Source organism: Thunnus thynnus, chromosome 14 (assembly GCF_963924715.1).
Source record: "Thunnus thynnus chromosome 14, fThuThy2.1, whole genome shotgun sequence".
In the NCBI taxonomy this organism is placed as follows: domain Eukaryota; kingdom Metazoa; phylum Chordata; class Actinopteri; order Scombriformes; family Scombridae; genus Thunnus; species Thunnus thynnus.
In genome coordinates, this window is record NC_089530.1 from 18,102,299 (window position 1) to 18,121,657 (window position 19,359).

At 41.2% G+C, this 19,359-nt stretch overlaps 1 protein-coding gene across 8 annotated transcripts in view; it reads left to right on the plus strand.

Annotated features, from left to right (window-relative positions):
- Positions 1 to 1,870: 1,870 nt before the first annotated feature.
- Positions 1,871 to 19,359, plus strand: part of LOC137197152 (transcription factor COE3) — a 68,480-nt gene continuing 50,991 nt past the window's right edge. For 2 of the 8 annotated variants that reach the window (XM_067610334.1, XM_067610330.1), the window contains exons 1-6: positions 1,874 to 2,849; positions 3,139 to 3,295; positions 3,597 to 3,660; positions 3,935 to 3,990; positions 5,875 to 5,948; positions 7,659 to 7,727. In XM_067610334.1, coding sequence (XP_067466435.1) covers positions 2,719 to 2,849; positions 3,139 to 3,295; positions 3,597 to 3,660; positions 3,935 to 3,990; positions 5,875 to 5,948; positions 7,659 to 7,727 — 551 coding nt within the window. In that variant the 5' untranslated portion in view covers positions 1,874 to 2,718. Of the gene's footprint in view, positions 2,850 to 3,138; positions 3,296 to 3,596; positions 3,661 to 3,934; positions 3,991 to 5,874; positions 5,949 to 7,658; positions 7,728 to 19,359 lie in introns of all 8 variants that reach the window. The other 6 variants (XM_067610329.1, XM_067610328.1, XM_067610332.1 and 3 more) reach the window with 6 other exon arrangements.

The following is a 19,359-nucleotide window of genomic DNA, read 5'->3' on the forward strand; positions in this document are numbered from 1 at the left end:
GAAATTAGAAATGTGACTAAGATCCTCTAATTCTACGCTCGTGCAAAGTTTGCATGCATGCAGCCACTACATTTCCTTTATTCTGATATATGTATGTATGATATTTATTTTTGATCATTACTAACATTTTCACCTAATGATGGAGAGCGCATTTTCCACGGTGTAAGCCCACCACGCAGATGATCCCACAGAATGAGCTGAGACGGATTCAGGCTCCGCGCCTCAGTGTGTGGAGCAGCTGACTCCCTCTCTCCACGTCCAGATGGCTCCTGCACACAGATTTGCATTCATTTTCCTCTAATATCTTCTGAAATAGCGGGGCAGCTGCATTTGTTGTCAAATACGGTTTAAAACTCCCTTTCAGGACAGCATCGTTACCTACGTGACGGGTGTGGAGATCCATTTTCCCTCTCCAGTCAACAGTATCAGATCTAAGAGGATTTGTCTCAAAGTCTCCTAATTTGATAATCAGATTTAAATCGCCTTGGTGCGTGTAATCAGGGGTTAAGTTCTAATAAGCGACTTGAAACTGTGCAAAAAAAAAAAAAAAAAAAAAAGCATAGTGAGTTCTGTGCAAAAAAGATATTTGCAATCTCAGTAGAACAGACAAAACATTTATACAACATGCGTCTCGGTTTGTTTCATGTAAGAGAAAAAAAAGATGAAATTTCAACAAAGAGGTCTCCTTTGAGTTCTCCTTGCTATATTTTTTTTTCTCCACAAATTGAAACTTTGATTCCTCTTAAATAATATAAAAGTTAAAAAAAAAAAATCCACACCCTCATTTTGTGACTGAGCAATTTGGCAATAGATTGTGTAGAGGTGAAAGCAACAGCTTATAATTCACTTATCTTTGGCAGCAGCTATTAACCCTCAGCACCAGCTAGATAGATTGCTCAGGATATAGCACACATCTCTCTTCCTCGCACCCGCCCCTCTCTCCCTCCATCCTCTCCTCCTTTTCACCACTAATGAACCGAATTGCTTGCTTGCCCCTCTCGGACAGAGTCGGACATGTAAGGCAGTTGGCTCTTTAAAAATGATTAAGATGTTTCTGATTATTACTGATTTTACAGGATGTGCGTGAAATAAAAAAAAGAAGACACAGGAGCATGGATTTCCTGAAGTTTGTTTAATGTCATGAGACACTGTGGCTCTGATTTTTTTTTTTTTTTTTTTAGCCCATAGAAAGATCTGACTTTATCTTCCGTGAATGGCACAACGATGGGATTGGTTTGTTTTGACATAGATAATATGGATGTTGAGAAACTATATCTGATTTTTTAAAAACTTTTGTTCATATTTTTATGTTTACCGCAATAAAGAAAACAAATGATCTGCTTTGCGACACACATGCAAGCAGATACAAGACATTTTCAAAAAAAAAAAAAAATGTAAATAAAAGTTCATGTAAATGAATAGATGTATAATCAAGTCTGATTCTCTGAAACCTGTTATATTAATTACATTTTAATTACAACAAAACAACCCGCAGCGTAGAGTTAAAAAAAAAAAATCACAATCAAAATATCTGTCAGTTATATTATATATAAAGACACATGATCTGCCATTATTGAAATATGATTTATGGCCTGTATTCATATAGAGATGCTTTCGATAGATGCATTACTGGTCAAACCATCTCATCAACTCCATTTGTAATAATCATAATGAAATTCAAACGAATAAATATATCAAATACTATTAATTCTAAACTTATATAATTAAACCATTCACGGAAATTGCAATCATTAGGCCGGCTAAAATTAATAAGCTCCGATAAAAAGCTGAACTCCGAGTTATTATTATGTATTATTTTTTTATTATTATTTTTTTCTTCCTCATTATGTGTGATGGTTACACCCGGATGAATTTTCCATATCATTAAAAAAATCAAACTCACCACATATAGGGCCTAAGCAAGAGGAAAAGTGGAGCGAATGAGTGTTCTCAGGCTGCTGCACTATAGGGCTGCACCCGTACAGTGGAGCGCCACTGCTCGACAGGAACAGTCAGAGCTCCATATATGGTCAAAACCACGCCCCTTCAGCGTCATATTCTGACAGCGCCTCTCCCGTGGGTTTAGAGTTTTGGCTCCCGGGAAAGATTTCAGTCCTCGGGGAAAGAGGGCTTAGTTTTGCATGTTCCCATCCATCCTGCACGACGCGAAAGGGCCCCTTATCCACCTCTCCTGTGTACTAGGAACACCTCCACTGGTGATCAGCCTTTGCCGGTGTTTGTCTTGTGGAGAAGCAGCAGCACCTTTTCAGGAGTGGGTTTTTTATTCAACAAGAAGTCCTGAAGGTTTTGGATGCGGTGCTTCAGGGATGTGGGCACTTTGAGAGCAGCATCACCCACAAACACAAACAACTGCCATCGATTTTTCTGTGAATAGCACACTAAAAAAAAAAAAAAAAAGAAAGAAAGAAAAACAAAGAGGAACAATAGCAACACAAAAAAATCTTGTCTATTGAACAATTCACTTTTCCAGTCTGTGGATACCGCTCTAACTAAGTACAGCACTTTGAGAATTGTTCACATCGGACGGACTGAAGAGGGAGGCAAGACCTGTGGACCGGGTTTTCCCTCGCAAGTCTGAATCGGCTGTCGCTACTTATCCCGTGAAAAAAAAACAAAAACCAACCCTGAAGGATAACACGCTTGGACGTTTATTTCCCTAATTTCGCAGGAGGCTCTTTTTCACGCAAATTGTCCTAAATGTTTGGGATTCAGGAAACTATACCGCGGGGTGGGACGACGATGAAGGAGGAACCGCTGGGTGGACTGAACTCGGTCCGCTCCTGGATGCACACAGCTGGGGTGGTGGATGCAAACACAGCCGCCCAAAGGTACGCATGCCAAAAGCATCTGATTTTTCTCACGCATTCCCTCCTCATCATATCGACCCCTCAATCCCCTGAATACTCTGTATCAATTACGGTCTCCCAATAAATGCCCCCCCTTCGGCTTTCCCTTCTTTCATTACATCAGATTACCCATTATTGTGACAAATCAAGAAATCTCCCCCGTACTCAAGCGTGCTTCTGCATCTCCAATGTTTTCCATCAGCTTCTCCATCATCTAGTATCCCCGGTGTCCGGTGCTTAACCGAGATGGTCTCTTGTTTTCTCCCCGCAGCGGTGTCGGCTTGGCACGGGCACATTATGAAAAGCAGCCCCCTTCCAACCTCAGAAAATCCAATTTTTTCCATTTCGTCCTGGCGCTGTATGACAGACAGGGTCAGCCCGTGGAGATCGAAAGGACAGCTTTTGTGGACTTTGTGGAGAAAGAAAAAGTAAGCAGTGTATTTTAGAAATACATGCACCCCTGTACATAATCAGCATCGAAATTATGTTCTGTGAAATGGCAATGGGTTACTAAGGGGAAGCCACGTGTAATATTGATTTTTGAAAAAACTCAATTCGTTGATGACAGAGAGTCGTTTTAAGAACTAAAAGCTGTTTCTCTTCTTTTTGCACAGAAACTATATAAATGCATATATATATATAAATATATTTCCCATCACAGAGACATGTGGTAATGATAAACAGTTGTTTTGTTAATGCTGATTTTTCACAAACTGTTGTCTCCTGCAGGAACCAACCAGTGAAAAAACTAACAATGGGATACATTACAAACTACAGTTATTGTACAGCAATGGTGAGTTCAACTATTAATTATTGCTCTGCAGACACGTGCAAATATATCAAACACAAGTTGGTGTGAATGCATGAAGCTAATAATAATAATAATATAAATAAACAGCCTATGTTGTGATTTTATAAATGTAATCAGAGTCTGTAGTCTTTATATTTTTATGGCATGTTTCTAAACTTTTTTTTTTTTTTTTTTAATTATGGCTTTATTATTTTTTTTTAATTTAAAGCCACCAGTTCCTAAAAATTCACAAGTGCTCTTCTTTCTCTCTCCCCAGGTGTCAGAACAGAACAGGATCTTTACATACGGTTAATCGATTCCATGACGAAGCAGGTAAGCTGCTGTTACACTTGTTTCTACGCACAGTCAAACCCTGCTCACATCCATGGCTCGCTTGTGCAAAAAAAAAAAAAAACCTTAACATGCCGTGCAAATTGTCACCCCTGAGATATGCACTAAAAAAAAAAAAAGAAAGAAAAAAAAATCTGCTCGCAAAATGAAGTTGTGGCACCAAATAAAATCATATTACCGATGTAACAAGAAGAGACAGCTTCCATCTTGACTGTTTACGTTTGGCCATATCATATTGCAAGACTCTAAAGTCAATTTTACTCTGCCAGAGTTGAGCTTTTTTGCAGGCACAGTTTGTCCAACATTAAAATTTAAACACGACGTCTGCTCCATATGATCTGATTTGACTTTTCTTGCAAAGAGTCAGAGGTGAAACCCATTTTTTTTTTAAAAAAATTGCATCAAGTATTATATTAATAAACATAAATATTAAGATTTTTGCTGAGGTGCGGATCACTCATCTTCCTCATACACATTTTGAGTGACTTTTAACCTATGGAGCCCAGGCGCGCAATTATTATTATTAAATCCTTACGCACGTTTTATCCAAACGCACAGGTTTGTAAACTTAATTATAATTAGGGAAATAAAACCAGACAGCGTTATTTCAGCTCTCCATCTCATGTTTTGTTATTAAACGGAGGATTTAGGTGGAGCCTTCTGAATAGAGCCGTGAAGCTGGGCCACTGGTCACAGACAACATTCCTGTGCGAATGATCCGAGTCAATGACGCAGAACAAGCAATTTATGGATTTCTGTTTCTACAGCTGCAAATAGCGACATAAATCAAACCAATATAGATAATCGCCGGCTTCCCAGGAAAAAAAAAAAAAAGAAAGAGAAGGAGAAGAAAAAAAAAATACACCAGGTCAAGTAGGACAGCTTTTAAAAAGCGAGAGAGTGATGCGACCTGGTTCAGATATGTCACTTTTTCAAAGTCACAGTCTCATATTGGCCTGAAGCGTGCCAGAAAAAAAAAATTCAATTTACTGATGGCAGCAAAACAGAAATAAATATCATTTTTGATGGTTTAATTGTATTTTGTTGTTGTTATTTTCTTTAAAAAAAATATTTTGTCAATAATGTTGTGCTTTGCTTGCGTTTGCACTTGGTGCCGGTTCAGTATGAGGGAGTAAAGTGTCTATCCTTAGAAATGGAAGAAGGAGGGAGGGATCGAGGGAGGGAGAGAAGAGCGGCAGAACTGATAGCTCCACGCCATCTGTTTCAGCCAATGCTCAAAAATTACCCAACCGTACCGCCAGACACCGCTTTTTATCCACAGAAAGATCATTGTTAGCGGCTCAAAATAAACAACAGATTGCCCATTAACACTTTCCCCCAAATATCCCCAGATTATAAGCATATTGATGACACTTCTATTGGATCTCTCCTTATGAAAATCTCTTTCTGTGTCTGTCTGTCTGAGCCCCAGGATATTATCTAGATTAATACAAAAAAATACAATTCATTATTGTTATTATATTATCATTACCAGTAATTTTTTCATTATATTTTTTCATTATAACTGCCACTAAAAATATTGTTGTAATTATTATTAGTAGTAGTTATTTTTGTAATTGTTTATTTGTGTAGATGTCATTGATATTGATATTAATTAATATAATTTATAACACTGGGGGGGTTGCTGTAATTATTTTGACCATGTTTATTGCCTAACCTTTGCCCTCCTCTAATATATTCTGTTGTCCATATAACATCATGTGTATTCATGCCCTGATTTATTTTATTAAGTGCAAAAGTGGCAGACATGTCAATGTAATTATTTGTGAATTTGTGAGAATGATGTGTGTTTTAGGGATGGATGACTGTGTTCTCACTTTATTTCCATCTCATTTCCTTTCAAAGGCCATAGTTTATGAGGGCCAAGACAAGAATCCAGAAATGTGCAGAGTTCTTCTTACTCATGAAATTATGTGCAGGTAAGCATTGTTATTATTCTTATTATTATTATTTTGCACTGTCCATTTTGCAGATCCAGGCAAAAAGTAATTCCCTCCCCTCAATAAGTTTTGACACACATGATGTGATGCAGCAATCCAGACTGTCCTGTGGTCGTTCAGCAACCACAGAGAGCTGCTGTCATTCCTAACTTTGATATGGTGTGATTCAACTTTGATATGAGTATGACAGTAAAAATGCACTGACAGTCTTTTTCAGTGAAGGGAAAGTGAATGTATAATAAACACTCATTGACACAGTGCATAAGTTATGTTTTTTTAATTCTCAATTTTATTTATTTTTACATTCTAAGAATCCTATATAAGCCTGCCAGAGACAATGTGTTTTCTGTTAAGTTATGCATACACACTGCATGCCATGCATCGTTTTTTTTTTTTTTTTTTTCTCCTTTTGAGTCAGTTCTCAGTTGATCCCACCTGTCAACAATGATCAGCGAGCCTTTTAGCGTCATTTAACCACATAAATCTCCACTTCTCATATTCCGCTGCTATTCAGCGGTGTCATTGATACTAAAAGGAAAAACGCCTTTTGTTGTTATTGTTGAGCTCAGCATGAGCTTTGTGAACATTGAATTCGGATACTGTCGGTTAACCTCTCCTTTGTTACATCGGGGCATTGTTCAAGTTACTGGTTGAGAGCAAGTGCAGCATGAGAGCTGAGAATGATTTGTCTTTTTCCATGCATAAACTCATCACTCACGCTCAATTTATACATGCATCCATCACTTATTTGTGACACGTTGAATATGCTCGTGCTCTAGAGGTAATATTTTTTTTGTTATGAGGAAGTGTGTTTTGCAGCTGAATAAAGAACTACTTTAACTGCTGCCTATTATCAGATAAGAAGATATTTATATAATAGGAACAGTTATAATAATCCTTTAATAGCTTATCTTATTATATCTTTTTTTAGTCCTGTAATACACTGCTTTTTGAATTATGTTTTCTGCTCATACCTTGCAGTGCCTTAGCTATAAAATACATCTCTATTACTGCTGCTGGAAAGTCATGTAAATCAGACATATTTAAATAGTGTGTGTTTGACTGACAGTAGCTTTGCACAAAATCTTTGTTTTTCTTTCTGCACCATATGGCATAAATCAATCTCATTCACATATGTTTATATGTTTTCATTTCAAATGGAAGCTGGGATGATGTATTTGTTTATTTTTGCACTTTTGATTCAAGTCCCAATCAAAGAACTGAAAGGCAGCTAGCTATAGGCTTAGGGAGAAGATGGTTGAAACATGTGGTGGAAGATAGATTAGTGCTTTTGAGGCCATAATTGATAAATGCCCCGCAGAAATATTGGTTGAGGGTGGCACCTTGCATCTCCCTCAGAAATAGCAGCTTGGCAATTAGAGGTAAACAAAAGCTGAAGCTGTGAAAAGTGACTCCCCTGCCTCCTGGCCCAATCCCCACTCCCCTCCCCTCCAACACTAAGCCAAACAACACAACATGTTGTTTTCACCATTTTTATCAGCCATCAGCATCAATTGAATGGATAGATTGAGTGAAGGAAATGTCATGGTATTTTTTTTTTCTCCACAATATCAGAACCAGTTCAAGGCACTCAATAAATGTATGTGGTTTTGTGTGCATTATTTATTTATTTTTATTTATTTAGCAAAGTATTGCTTGCTCTGATACATACCGTCTATGTTCCTACAGCCGATGCTGTGACAAGAAAAGCTGTGGAAACAGGAACGAGACTCCATCAGACCCTGTGATCATTGACAGGTAGGCTTGCTCTGCGTGCGGCTTTTTTTTTCCTGTGTTTTGTGAACGGGGGGGAAATGAGTAAGTGAATGAGTGTGTGTCTGAGTGACTAAATGGATGAGTGACTGAGTGGATGAGCAGGCGCATGGATGAGATAGTGAACAAATGAGTTCCCTCCCGGTGTGCCAGACAGCCCAGTTGGGCTGACTTGCATCTTAGAGCTCACAGTGTGGGAACTGTGGGTGATTCTGTGTGAGTGGCTGAGGGGCGTCTTTCCCAGGTACCTGTGCACTGAGGGGCGGTCACCACCTGGATAGGGTTTGTTCAATCACAGGTGGTTCAATCACTAGAGGATCATGCTGGGAATACACCTAATTAGCTTAGGCAACTTCATATTTATTTGGCTGGCTTCCCCTCTTTGTTTACGACGGTGATGCTTACACTGTCAATAGTTGTTTTTCATTGACTGTTTCCTTCTCTCAAGTTAGCTGTGAGCTAGATGCCATTAAAGTTTTGTTTTAGAAGGGATAAACATTTTATGTCGGCTGTTTTGTTCTACACCTTCAGGGAGGTTACATCTGCCACATTTATATTACCTTCTTCACTTTCTAAAGAGGGAGAATAAATGGTCTTCTTTCAGGCATTGACATTTTTCTCACACACGGGGAAATATACGTCCTGGTCAATCTGAATATGTTTAGGTAGTTGTGCGTGTGTGTGTATGTGTGTGTGCACATGTGTGTGTATGGTGGATATAAGGGTGAGGTAGGGGGTGTAGTATGAGCGTCAATCTCAATGTAACTCTCACCACGTAGTAGGGAGAGACAGCAATGCTAATGTTTGACTAGCCGGAATCACTGTTTGCTTAGTGGAGAATGCCTGGTATCTGACAGAGGGGACAACTCTCTTATTAGTAATCAAATAGGGCTGAGCAGTTGTTGCTGCCACTCCACTCCAGCGGCTTCTCATGCATCAGGAAGTAGGAGCTGGCTGCCCTGGGAGCCTGGATGGATTACCAGAGCTACTGCTGTCTGAACTCAAACTCACACAGACACACACGTAGATAAACGCGAATGCACACACAGACGAGGACACAAACACGCAGACAGACAGACACCTACACGCACACACGCATGTACGTCCTCATACGCATACACGCTGCCTGTATGTTGTTTATGCTGTTGCTCATGTTTGGATGAATGTTTATATTCTTTTTGACAGTCACAGTGTACCATACACAAGAAAAGTACTGATGTGTTAAGGACAATGTAAGGATTGAGCTTTTTTTTCCTGTATCTGGCACCGAGTGGATTGCTTAATTTATTTGTCAGGTGCGTTTGTTAGTGTAGGGATGATAGTGCAAACATTAACATATAACTTGAGACGTCTACTTTGCCTAATTTCCGCTGCTTTCATGTTTGCTTTGTGTCGCTTTGCTGCCTTTTACTGCTTAGAGTTTCGCACACCATTGTTCTTCAATCTGCGGGACAAAACATGTAACATAAGTACAATAAGCAAAATGAATGCATGGAGAATTAAAGTCAAGAAGAGGGGTGGGAAAAAAAAAGAACAGGGAAAAAAGAAGCGGATGGATATTGTAAGCTCAACTGGCTCAGGGAGGGCTCGGATTTTCATTGTGACGAGTCTGAATAGGAGTAGAGTATCCCTTTCCTTGCACAATGAGCGGCTCTGTTGAAACACAAAAGCATATGTTCCTCATTAGACCCTCCCATTGTCTCCATGTCGTAACTATGAGCCCGTCAGCTCACCCTAACAGACCCACACAGGTTCCCAGTGACTGAGGGAGGCTTGCAGAGAGGGGTGCTTGTGAAAGGTTGCAGGGTTTAGCAAGAGTTACGGACATGGCCAGAGCACAGAGCGAGTTTGCTACGTCAGATTATTTACTGCAATTACTTGACTATTCCCGCTGTACATATGGGTAAGCTTTTAGTTAAAGCTTCCATGTTTTACAGCCATTTCTTTTACATCTGTCATTTTCTCATGCACATCATTACAGGCACCTGTGCTGCGGTCGCTGCTGGCAGAAACTGATTATTTCCAATTGAGTAGAACATAGTTGAGTGACATAAACCTAGAGGAGAGGTTTGATTGTTGTATCAGGCATGTCTCATCTGTCTACAATTACAGTATGAAAACCAGCTAGCACTGCCACATTTCCTAGAGAAACAGTAGCATGGCCGAACCTTAAGAAACAGATTCGGAATGAATCATTGATGGCGTTCATTCGCTGTAACATTTTCCCAGATGGTAAGAGGGGAAAGCGCACACAGCTAGCTGGCATCTAGCAAGACATTAACTGGCGTTCCCATGGATCTGGCATATCCAGTGGAGTTTGGGAAACTTATCATTCCAAATGTGTCCTATTTTCCTGCGGTCAAGCCAGACATCTGTTTACCCTATTTTCTCTCAGAGTTTTGATACAGATTTTCACTCAGATTTTTGAAGAGGAAGGATTCTCTTTTAAAAAAAAAAAAAAAAAGTTAGTTAGATATAGGCCCAACAGCTGCCACATAGTTTCAGCACTGCTTGGTCTTTAAATATTTCAACACTTACATTTGATGCCCTTGCATTATTCATAGTCATTTTTGGATGAAGAAAGGTCCTATTTTTGTTGCATTTGGGTGGGTTTATATGTGTTGTGACTCAAATTTCAATATCTTTCAGGAAAGTCAGTACATATTATGCTCGGCAAAATGAAAAGTCTATTGTCTTTGAGTAGCGTGAGTGTACTTTTTTTTTTTTTTTATCTCCACATCAAATCAGAAAATAAAAATCTCAAACACAGTCAGTGCTTACATAAAATAAAAGAAACAGTCATTTTATGTAGTGAGTAATTGTGGCACTGTTGCTGTGACCGCAGCACTTTGCAGTTTGGTATAATTATCTCTTCCCCTTATAAATCCAGCAGTGCTACAGATGTCACATTTATAAGTTAATGGTGCCTTAAAGTAAGTGGGGGTGTAGGTTTATTCAGTCAGTAATTTGAGTCTTTAGAATTATAGTGATGAGGTACCCAATATCTGATTAGATGGTTTACCCATTTACAGTGCATGTAGTGTATAGCCAAACATAACTCAATTTGCGATGACTCTCCTGGTCTGGTATCTGTCTTCACTCTCTTGCATATTGACTTTGTCTTCTCTTGTGTGAAAGATTAGATACATTGTTCAGGCTTACACATGGATTTTGTAATAAGATGGCACATGTTGTTGAAAGAGGAGAGAAAATGACTCATTCTGTGTGTCAGGGTTCAAAGGTCGCTTCTTACTGTGAGAAGCTGCAGAAATTTATGTAAGTCGACTAGACAGAGATGAGAAGTGTGCTATCAATGTGTATTCTAGTCGTATATGAATTTTGAATTTGATGTATGTTCATACAGCTTAACATCTTGTGTCAATTTACGCTGCCATTCACAAACGGATTCTGGACCAGATCTAAACATGTCAGCTTCATTTATTCCAGTGGCTACGGCACTCCCTTTCACTTCCTGTCACAAAGGTCAAAGAGCAATGACCTTTGGAGTGCAGCCCAGCCACTGAATAATTCATGACATTGACTTGTTTTTCCCCTTATTTTTCCCCTTGTCTCTTTTTTTGGTCAGCACACATGGTTGTGCTGTGGGAGGCTTTTATTCATTTAGCTCATTTATAAAGGCCTCACCGCACCTGTTCGTGTGTTAATGCAATTAAATTTTGGCCTAATGTAAATTTTGCTTAGCTTTCTGTTATGTCCCTCATTAGTGAGCCTGTATTTTCTAAATGACTTTGCGTTATCGTTCATTTGTGGAACACCTACGAGGTCATTTCCCAGAGTGCACTTGACTTGTTGTCAAGTTGTTTACCAGAAACAAAAGACCACAGCCTTAGAACGTCTCACATGTTGTTCCCTCGGCCTTCTAAGAAACAAATCGGAAAATTTGCGTGCTCCCATCTGGTTTTTGCAAAACTGTGATTACCTCCAAAAGCTGAACAAATGCCAGTATTTATAAGGTCAGCCCTTTATGTGGAAATGTGATGTAAATGAGAATCAGCGAAAGGGGACATTAAACAAAATTAAATTCATTGTCTCCTTTAATGTCATTTACATTTTTGGCTAAGCCCTGGACTGTCAAAGAGGATTTCTAAAACCATTTTAATTGCACATCAGCATTGGAAAAGAGGGTGTGTTTTCACTGAGCGTCTGTCTTGATAACCTGCAAAGAGAAGTCTGTTTATGAAGTACCTAAATGACATTTTTTCACTGCATCTGCAAAAGGGGCAATTAAGATGGCACTCAGTAGGTAGTGTTAATCTAGTATTGTGCTCCCACCATCCATAATGAAAATCACACCGTGAAAGGGTCACTGTTGTTGTGATTGAGAGTTGATTGCTGCAGGTGTTCCTTCTGGATATTTTGCTTTATACCAGTGAGCTGTGGGACCTGCACCGCAATGTTTTTTTGTGAGTCATTAAAGCTGTTAACTTGTGTGGGAAATGCTCTCTTTCTATATTTACACACATGCACACAAACACCTGCACACACCTTTTTATTTGTGGCTTAACAATATATCCATCTCAGCGCTTTATTTATGGCAGTGTTTGGTGTAATTCATGTGGCAGATGTGGGTTTTTGACGCCCGTTGAGAAATGGAAGAATAAACTGGCCAGCGCTGCCTAAGTCGACGTGATGTTTGAGTGAAGCCTGTCTCCTCTCGAGCCAGAGTAGGAAGAGCAGGAAGTGTTGAGAGCGAAAGCTGTACTTGGCAGCTCTCTTTTGGCTTGCACTTGCCGAAAAATGAAACCCAGACCCTCTCTGCAGCCCCAGAGCCAGAACCTCCTTCCCAGTGCTCCAACATCCAGGATTGGGTAATACTGTTCACTAAGCAAAACATTACCTCAAATTATTCTCGCCCTGTTTTCTATTCCCTCCTCCCTCATGTCGGTTTTATCGCAGTTTGTAAATGTCAAGACACGTACAAAGACGCACAGTATAAATGATATTTTCCAAATTATGCTCACATGTTTGGGTTCACATGAGTGGCGGCTGAACGTAACGTGGTGCCTGACGTTCCCAAGGGAGACCCACCTCACTAGGGTAGGATTCCCCAGTGGCATCAGCTAATGGCAAGACTTGACAACAGCAGAGAAGCTGGGGGTGTTGTGTTTTACTAGCGCTGAGCAGGGGTGATGACTTTAACATGTGTGCAGAGAAAGACGGAGATGTTTGTGTGGTGTGTGTGTGTGTGTGTGTGTGTGTGTGTGTGTGTGTGTGTGTACGTGTGTTTTGTATGTGTGTGTGTGTGTGTCTGTGCGTGCACACGCTTGCATGCATGTGTGTGTTTGTGAACTTGTGTGTGTGTGTGTGTGTGTGTGTGTGTGCTGTGCTAAAGAGAGAGGTGTGCGGTACGAAAGAGTGGCGCGGGCCAACAGAGCGACGGATTCGGCTCCAGCTTGACGGCAGTGAAAGACGAAACATGGTTCCACATGTGTTGAGAAAGAGCAGTCCATCTGTCCATGGAGACAACCCCTCCCCCCTTCACCACCCCCTACTCTTTCCCTCTTTCCTTCTCTTCCTCTCCTTCTCTTGCTCTCTCTCCCTCTCCTCTCCCCCCACTCTTTACTCCCCTGGTTCACTGCTGACAGAAACAAGGCCAGAGCTGGGGTGATGGGATGAATGCTGGGCCAAGAGCAACACTGGACCTTGTATACACACAAAGATACACACACACACACACACACACACACACATACACATGCTGAGGAGAAATAAGAAAAGGTTATCAAAGATTTTTGTTTTATGTTGTTAAAGTTTACGGTCTTCAGTTGCATTCACTGAGCGCGGTGTTAATGTGATTTAAACCCGGTTGTGGAGCAATGGAAGTGATTTATTTTGATATTATGAAAGAAAACAATCTATTAAGATTTATTCATTTTTCCCTGACACACAGCTGCAATAAGCCGCCATGGTGAAAATGTTACATTATTGAAATTAAATCCGAAGTAAATAAAACATGCCACTCTTTTTCAAATATTTAGCGGCTCTCCTTTATAATTAAACTTTGTAGCTGTTTTGAAGATGTTGTTTGGTTTCTTAAAGCATTAATGACGCAAGAGCTTTGTCAAACAGCTCCTGATTCTGTGAATCACATATAGGTCACTCAGACCGGTGTTTTTTTTAGCCATTTTTTCTTTTGAAAAAGAGTCTCCTTTCTTTCTTTTGGCATGTTCTCACTCCCATTCAATCCTTATTAGGTTTCCCCTAATTGTCAAACAAACTGTTGGGTCAACCTCAGTCGTATCTGGCCGTAAAACAGCACATTAGGCCCTGGTGAGGGATATATGTGGTATTTCATCGGAGACGGAGTAATGCTGGGGTTTTATGGTTAAGTACCAGTTCACGCCCACGCCATTTGTTTCGCATTAGAGTGGAGGTTTTGTAAATCAGATCAATATGTTCGCTGAGATGTGATTCCTTGTCGGGATCTCCCGAGTCGTTCTTTCCTCAAGTATTTTTCTTAGGGGACTGGTTGTCGATGCACACTCCCCCACTTCCCTCCCTCCCCTCCTATCCTTCCCCTTTTTCCCTGCCTCTGTCAGTCCCTCTCTCCATCTCCACCTCAATCTATTTCCATTTTCTGAATGTAGCAATTTGTAGTGTGACACGGGCAAGATTAGGATGGGAAGCAGTCTGAAGATTTCATCGGACATGGTCCTGCTCCCGCTGGTGTGAGGTCACAGGACAAAAATGGGGGAATTCAGGGATAGGGTCATCAGTTACCTCGGGGAAACGAGCTGGTCTGCTGGCTGCTCTGTTGGCCCCAGGGGTGCCTGGGATGTATCGGAGGAGAAGCCCCAGAGAAAGAGCCCTGAACCAGTGTCATTTATTAAAAGTGACAAGTTATTTCTAACTATAGCTCTGTTTTTATTGTTTTACAATGCTGTCATTTGGAACAGTGCCCCTCTGTTCAGGAGTCACAAACACGTGATGAATGAACGGGGTGACCTGCTTTTTTAACATATACACATGTTGGATGCACTTTGGCGACATATGTATACTGTTAAAATATATTATGTATTTTGTTGTGGTGCTTAAATCAAACAAATGTGCTGGTTTAATAAAGGTCGACCGTATGATAAGTGCAATAAAAATATTTCACCATTCACCAGTTTTCTCCAGTACATTTGTTCAGTAAATTAATAACAGCTTACAGTATGAATCTCAGGCTGACCTTCGCATAATCAGTACCAGAAGTTCCACAGAACATGACCACACTATGGTGTATGTGTGCACAGAGAGCAGAGATCAGTGTCTATTTTAGTATTTGAGTTGTTTGGACTTTCTTTTGACTCTGGAGTTTCTTTATAAAATACATAAAATTCATGCTAATAATGGAGTATTTATTTAATGTTTGACCAATGCTCTTCATTGAGGGTCAGCGAGGTACTTTGCTCCCCCTCTTTTTTTTTATTGCCTGCCCCAACTGCGTTAATGATATATGACAGAAATTTCCTTGTGCTGGTTCAGTGGCAAGAAAGGTCCTGGCTAGTCTATATCAATCCATCTGACTTATGTTCCCATGTCTTGAATTACCGCTTGATGGAAACCTGCTGCGGGCTTCTCTTGCCAATTGAAATCAGATCTCCTCCACAGCCTGGTGTGATATTGATCCATATTCAACACCCAGGCTGCCGATCGATCAGTATTGATTTACAATAAAAAACACTCCTCTGCTTGTTCAGCAGTGCGATCGATACTTTAAAGCAAAAGGAGGAAAAAAAAAATTAAAAGAAGAAAAACAGGATTGTGCTTTTTTACCATGCAGTGACCAGCAGGAATATATAAAAATATGAGGAGATGTTTCATTTCATTAAAGGAGTATGAGTTTAAGTGACCAAACCTTGACCACACTGGCAACCAGCAACAACGACCGCACTGAACGATGATCCTTTCCTGCCATGTGAGACAAACCAATAAAAATGGTTTAACAGGATGACACTTCTATAAGGACTCATTTATTGAAGGAGGTGTGTCTGTTTCTGAATTAGAGGCACATCTGCACTGCAATGGGGAGTGCTAAAACTGTCATATCAAATCTATCTGAAAATTGAAATGGAATGCTAAAAGTGGTGGATCAAGCCCGAGCACTTTAGCTTGATTTTGGCGTGTTAACACGATGACATGATTTCCTGTGGTTTTGATATTAATTTGTGTCTCATTTTCTCTCCCGCCCGCACACACACACACACACACACACACACATATATACACACACACACGCTTGCTGGGCCTCTGCCTCCCACACGGTCATCATTAGTACCCGGTACAATTCTGAACACACTGGAACAGACTAAAGCGACCCATTCAGCTACAGTCCAGATCCACTTTTCTCCCTGTCACATCTTAGTCCTAATCTCTCGGACTTCCTCCTCTCTGCCAAATAACCGTTCCCATCCAGCAGGTCCCAGCATTGGCCTGGGCTGCCAACATCTGAAAGTTATTATCCCCAATCTCTGACATCCAGGAGTTTACAGTTATATAATGATGGGGAAAACCACATGTCCCCAGAGGCAGAGAACATTTTTGAGATGCCTCCCCATCTGTTTTGGGGGAGCTGCCCATTTTGGGCCAAACTCAGAATGGCAGGCAGGCAGATTTTTTTTGTAATCTTTTATTTTCTACCACTGGAACAGGCCAGTCTGGGAGTCATTATATGGGGTGATAAAGCAAATCCAATTGGGTCAGGTTCCCCTCCACACAGTGCTGGTGGCACCAGCTCTCCCTGCCTCACTGCTCGTCCCTGACTGTGTAAGTGGTGGTTGTTTGTTTGTCCTAGAGAGGCTGGGCTGGGGGACTAATGCAAGCCCGGGGGCCAGCCAGGTCGGAGGCGACGGTAAACCCGAGCTGCCTGGTGTAGCAGTGCTCCCTCGCTGCTGGCTCGGCCTTGTTTGGACTGCAGCTCCGGTTTGCTTTCTTAGAGGGAAGCTGAGCCTCCGTAATCATTGAACCTTTCGCTCGGGTGGGGAGCACAGCCGAGAGCAGAGGGAGTGATGACATAGGTCCGCAGAGGCCTGGCCCAGTCCACCCCTGCTGCTCTTAGCATATTTATTTTCTCTTCTCATTGTATGGTTTAAGTCACACCATATTATGTTCGGACCTTATGCACGTGCATAGGCACTCAGATGTGATGATGTGCATGGCGTAAAGCTGTAGGCTTTGTTTTTACTAATAACGCTGGGGATTAGTGACTTGCTGACCTCAGTGTAATCTTTATTAGTCTGTTAACCATATACTCTAGTTATGAAGCAGCCTTAACTGATCTTAGAGCGGTGATACAGACATGCAGTTCAGGACAACACATTGGGGAAAAACTCACAGAATTGCATGCTGTTATTAAATCAAAACGCAGATGATTATTTTATGTTATGTGTTTCCACTAAAGCGTTCCAAAATCTTACAGATTTCGATAATTTAAGACCCCCATCTTACCCCCTGAGCACTCCTCAAAAATGTTTAATTCAACATCACTACTCTGTTCTGTTTTGTTATGTTATTGAAATGGGTTGTCGATTCGAATAGAGTCAACCTGGTGGGCCAATCTCATTGTAGCCAGTGGAGAGTGAAAGCCATCTCAGCAAGCTAGGCTCACCAGAACACACACAGAGATTGGACGAGGGGGGCAGTGAGAGCGAGAGTGCCTTCTCCAGATGGAGATCCCAGATATGGGGGAAAATGTCCGGGCCATTTTCCAGGGTTTCCATAATGGGAATCTACCCCTTGCTTGCTTATTAAGTTGTGCACACAAGGAGGAGTGAGGAGAGAGATGGAGAGCAGAGGAGATAAGGGCAGGCGAGGCGAGAGATGGACAACCTGCGCGCCGTCACCTCTCTGTTGTAAGTGTCAAGCAGACCCTGTCGGAGAAATCACAGGTCATGTGGATAGATGATTGTCAAAGCACCACATTGATATAAGGGCTTTCTTTTTTTCTCTGAGCCGCGGAGGCGCATGATAAGATTTGTTTTTGTTTTGTGTTGGAGAGGGAGAAAGTATGACGTTCGGGTCAGGGAGGTCGGCTCTGGGGGTCACAGGGTCGCAGCCTCTTTGGTACCTGAGTAACCTCACATGGCTAAGCCATTTCTCAGGCTCCCTGAAATGATGGTGGGGTATAGAGGGGAGGGGGTAGGTTGAAGGGGTGGGCAGGAGAGTGATCTATCAGCGGCAGCAGCAGACATGCAGACAGCATGGCAGCTACTGCAGCTAAACAGAGTGAGACAGATAGGCAGAAGTCTCTCATACGTAACACCAGAAGCTTTAAGAAGACAGCGCTGAGTGTTATGGATGCTTGACATTGACCTCTTATACAGAGATGGTGTATTTATCAAGGTTGTAGGACAATAGTGTATTTGTTTGTAAATTATTTAGTTCACTGGGTGAAATACTACTTTCCTCCCATAACACTTGCCACTTTTGTAAGATAAGAACAATCTGTTTCTATTCTCCCTTTTATGCAGCTTGTCAGCTGTTTTCTACGAGGCTTAGAATTTAGGTGATCATATTCTGAACACTGTCAGTTCTATCAAGCCGCATCCACTTTAGAAAGAGAAGAGGAAAAAAAGCTCTGAAGCTTACATTTTTCTCGAAGAGAAATATTTGTGTACAGATAGGCCTGTCATTCTGTGAAACAACATTCATGATTCTTTTATTGGTGCTCAGCCATCACCCCCTCTCTTCCTCTGTGGAAAAAAGGGCTAGTCTACAAAGTGGCTTTTTGTCGTTTGAGAGAAGTAAACTTCATCAGGTCGACGGCGAGGTGTGCTTCACATGTCACTCAGTCGAGCTCTCTCCTAATGAAATGCTGCATACAGATTTCTGCCTGCGGGCTCAGGGGGATAAGACCGTGGTAACAGAATGAAACAAACCCCTTCCCATTCCCTTCACTCACACACACAAACACACATACATGCAACACACTCTTGCTGGAGAGCATCCATGTGAGGAGATCCAAATCTGCAATTTATTCAAATATTGATATTTCTACTTGTCAGGAGAAAGGTGCCTTGAAATTTCCTCTGAGTACTCCTGTCAAAAAAATAGCAGGAAATATGTCAGATAATTCATAAATGGAGTTCAGCGCTGCAAAGTCAGTTGGGAACAGCAAAAAATATATATGCTTGTCAATGAAGAATAGGAGCAATATTACAGAGCCTGCTGCTCATTCTTCCATCATGTCAAGCAAACAGCGTTTGCAGGCCCATAAGTGTATAGACAGTCTGTGTGTGTATTTGTGTATATGCATGTACTGTATATTTGTAAATGTCTCCCTGTATGTACATGTGTATGTATATTTATGCATGTGAATGTGTGTGTGCTTTGGCTATGTTGTGACTCCTACTTAAATGTGTTTGTTATCTTTTTTCCATCAAGACACCCCATTTCCCACCCTGAAGCAGCCAATGGGAATGTGTCCTTTTTTTGCAGAGGTCCGTAACCGGACGCTGGCCTCCATGTGGTTTGAATTAGGGCCCCTGAAACTGTGAAGGACGCCTCGAATGACGTGAGGCACTTGCAGACCAAATTCCATTCTGCTGAATGGTGGAGAAAAGAGCTCTCCGGAATCCTCCGAGATTTTTTGGCTCTGGCCCGCCAGCGATTAAAA